The 3,176-nt window shown below is 53.3% G+C and overlaps 1 protein-coding gene across 1 annotated transcript in view; it reads right to left on the reverse strand.

Moving 5' to 3' along the window:
• PRKRIP1 (PRKR interacting protein 1 (IL11 inducible)) overlaps positions 1 to 836 on the reverse strand; it is a 10,255-nt gene extending 9,419 nt beyond the window's left edge. Inside the window, exons 1-2 of the mRNA XM_017742967.1 lie at positions 797 to 836; positions 83 to 153 (exon numbers count right to left, since the gene is read on the reverse strand). Coding sequence (XP_017598456.1) covers positions 83 to 153; positions 797 to 836 — 111 coding nt within the window. The remainder of the gene's footprint in view (positions 1 to 82; positions 154 to 796) is intronic.
• Between the last annotated feature and the right edge of the window lie 2,340 nt (positions 837 to 3,176).

Raw genomic sequence — 3,176 nt, forward strand, 5'->3', positions numbered from 1 at the left:
AGAAAATGTCTGCCTATTCCAACCCCCTGACATGGCCAGGAATGCTGCCCACTAGAGCAGGCTGCTCAGAGCTCCATCCTACCTGGCCTTGAACATTCCCGGGGTCGTGGCTGTCAGAGATTTTCAGGGCAATCTGTGCCAGGGTGACACCACCTTCACAGCAAAGAATTTCATCCTAATGTGTAATCTAAACCCACTCTTTCAGTTTGAAGCCGTTCCCCCATTTGTCACTACAAATTCTCATTCAAAGTCCTTCTGCATCTTTCTTGTCCATTTGGGTACTGAAAGTCCACAATTAGGTCACCCTGAAAACCTTTTCCCAATTCTCTCAGCTTTTTCTTTTAGGAGAGGTACTCCACCCCTGTAATCATCTGGTTTGCCTTCTCTGGGCTCGCTCCAACAGGCCCATGTCTCACGTTTAGGTGGAGCTGCAGCTCCAGCATCCCATTGCTCAGCACCACTGAGCAGGGCCTGCCTCTGACACCCTCCCTCAAACACTCAAATACTCAGATACAGCTTGTTCCCTGTGTCACTCCTCCCATGTCCCAGCTGTAGCCGTGCATCCTGCTCCTGCCAAAGCTGTGTTTGCTGAGCTCCGATGTCCCCTGTCCCCTCACGCACGTTCTCGGGGCTGCAGCAAGTGCAGTCTGTCCCCAGCAGGCCGCATTAGCGAGGCAGCTCCGGCATCTGCTGCGCTCTGTCCAGGCCGAGCCTGAGGAGGGTGAAAATTCGCTGTGTTTTTCCCTGGCACCCTCAGCCCTGCCAAATCCCTTCCCTGTGAGGATGTAAGCGATACAGCACTTCCTGGTGCCCCCATGGCACGCTGCCTGCGCCATCTGTTCGTGTCACTTTGGTCATTAACCAGCGCAGCCCGCGGGCTTTGTGTGCTGACAGTGATGAACGGCAGCACCGTTCTCCACAGCACGGCCCTGCTGGGTGCTGGAGATGTGGGTGGGTAGTGGGAGGGGGGGATGCCGTGCTGTCTGCATCCATATTCACACCTGGGATTTGCAAGAGCAGTGCTTGGATGAGCTGAGGGCTGGTACACCCAAATCCACGCTTGCCTGACGGAGCTGGAGGAAGCCATGGTGGGGAAGAGGAGCCGGGGCTGGCTGCAGTACAGGCCTCCACTGCAAGCCAAATTTCGTTTCAAGTCGCTGTGGCCCTACAGAAATGGCATGGCATGTGCTGGGGCTGTGTGTGCGTCACAGAATTAGCCAGTAAAGGTCAGCTGCAATGGAAGAGGGGCATAAGCCTTTGTGCAATTTATGGAGATAAGCCGGAGCCGGGAAGTTGGGCTCTGGGTTTCAGACAGCTTCGTGCTGTGCATGTGGAGAGGGTGACAGAAAGGGGAACAGAGAGGTTGGGAATGGCTCCTTCTGAGATTTATAGTTCATTTGTATGGCCTGAATTTATTAAGCCTCCATTCTCTTCCCCTTTCTGTGGAGAAAATCAGAGCTGATCCTGAGGTTCAGCCCTATGTTTACAAAAGACTTTTCAACCTCCGCTGAGGTTGCTATGGAAATCACACTAGTTTGTGTCTCGTGTTTGTCTTACCAACCTGATTTGTAAAAGAATGGTGTGAATTTAGTGTTGGCTGAGTTCCCAGCTGGCCGCTGGTCCTGGAAGGCATCCTTGCAGTCTCAGCCCTGGCTGGAGCAATGCAAACAGCTTCCTCCATGCTGTCTGCCAGCTCCCCAGCTCCTGTGCCCGTGGCTCTCCCAGCCTTGGGTCCTCTTCAGCCCACCAGCACAGAAACCATCCAGTGCCAGGCTGGATTCAGCCCTGCCAGCGAGACACCAGCTCTGTTGCAGAGGCCAGGGCAGGTCCCCTGTCCCCTCTCAGTCACTGCAGACTGTTTAACAAAGCAGAATTGCTGCAAATCGATTGAATTTCCTCTGCTGAGTCCTAAGCACAACACAGGCTGGTTTAGCTCACTAATCCCTAAAGTTTAACCCTGTTTCTTCCTCTCAGCCTCCTCTCCACACAGCTTCCCAAAGCAGGGGAGAGAATGATGAGCTGCCAGGACTCCATGGGAGGAAGGCAGAATGGCAGGCAGAGGGCTGCAGGGAGCAGCTGGATTCACTTGCCCAGAACGTGGCTTGTTCCAGCCACAGCTCACAGCCCCAGGAAACAAACAGACAGCTGCCTGTCATCCAGCAGAGCCCACGCAAACCGTGGGGAAAGAGACCTGGGAACATCCCTCTCTCAAACTACGTGTTGAGGGAGTTGGTGCAGACTCTTGACGTATTACGCACGTTTTACTTTAAAAAAATCTGGGGAGGGGGGCAAGATAGTTACTTGGGTCATACAAAAATAGAAAATATTTCATCAAAATACAAAGCTCACCAAATCAGAGCACTGAGCTGGGATCTGGGCAGGACTGGGCTTACTGGGGTCAGCGGATTTGCATTAGAACAGGGTAGTGTTTTCATAGGTCAGTTCGAACCAAACAACAAAACTCGGCTCCCTGATCTTTATCAGAGAAGCTCATTTGTGTTTCTGAGGAGTTTTCCTACCAAAGGGATCCTTCTGGAAGCACTGCAATCCTTTGCTGAGACAGACCCTGCACGTCAGGCAGGAGCAGCCGTGGAGCTCCAACACCCACATGAAACGTGGGCGGCTGCGCTGCTGAAATCCCTTTGCATTTTTGTCCTGTTCATGGTATGTGCCAGGGCACAGCTCAGTGCCAGCATCCCTGCAGACCAGCCCAGCATCCCTGCAGACCAGTCCTTCTCTGGCCCCAGGCAGAGGGCACTGCTGGCATGGAATCCAGCCCACACGCTGAGGCTGCTTTCCCCTTGTTTCACCATCAAATCTTTGTGTTAGATGCTGTTTTGTCCTGCCCCTGCCCTTCCAGACACCCTGTGAAAGGAAAGGGATGTTTTCCAGCAAGACTGATGCTGTAATTAGTCAATTTGCTAATAAGCTGAGGTGTGAACGGCTTTCCGTGAGGCAGGAGGAGCAGCTGTCCCGAAGGCACAGCCCTCAGTGTCACCTCCCCAGCTGCCCAGCTCCTGATGGATGAGCTCTCCAGGAGTGGTGAAAAGGCTCTGGTGACTTTTGGGGAGGGAATGTTTTTGTGAATGGATCATGACACAACCATGGCCTGATTACCGAGCTGAGCAGTTCCTTCCACCCCCCCAAAAACCATGTGTTAGCTGCGTCTGTCACTG

This window comes from Corvus brachyrhynchos, unplaced genomic scaffold (assembly GCF_000691975.1).
Source record: "Corvus brachyrhynchos isolate BGI_N302 unplaced genomic scaffold, ASM69197v1 scaffold99, whole genome shotgun sequence".
Classification (NCBI taxonomy): Eukaryota; Metazoa; Chordata; class Aves; order Passeriformes; family Corvidae; genus Corvus; species Corvus brachyrhynchos.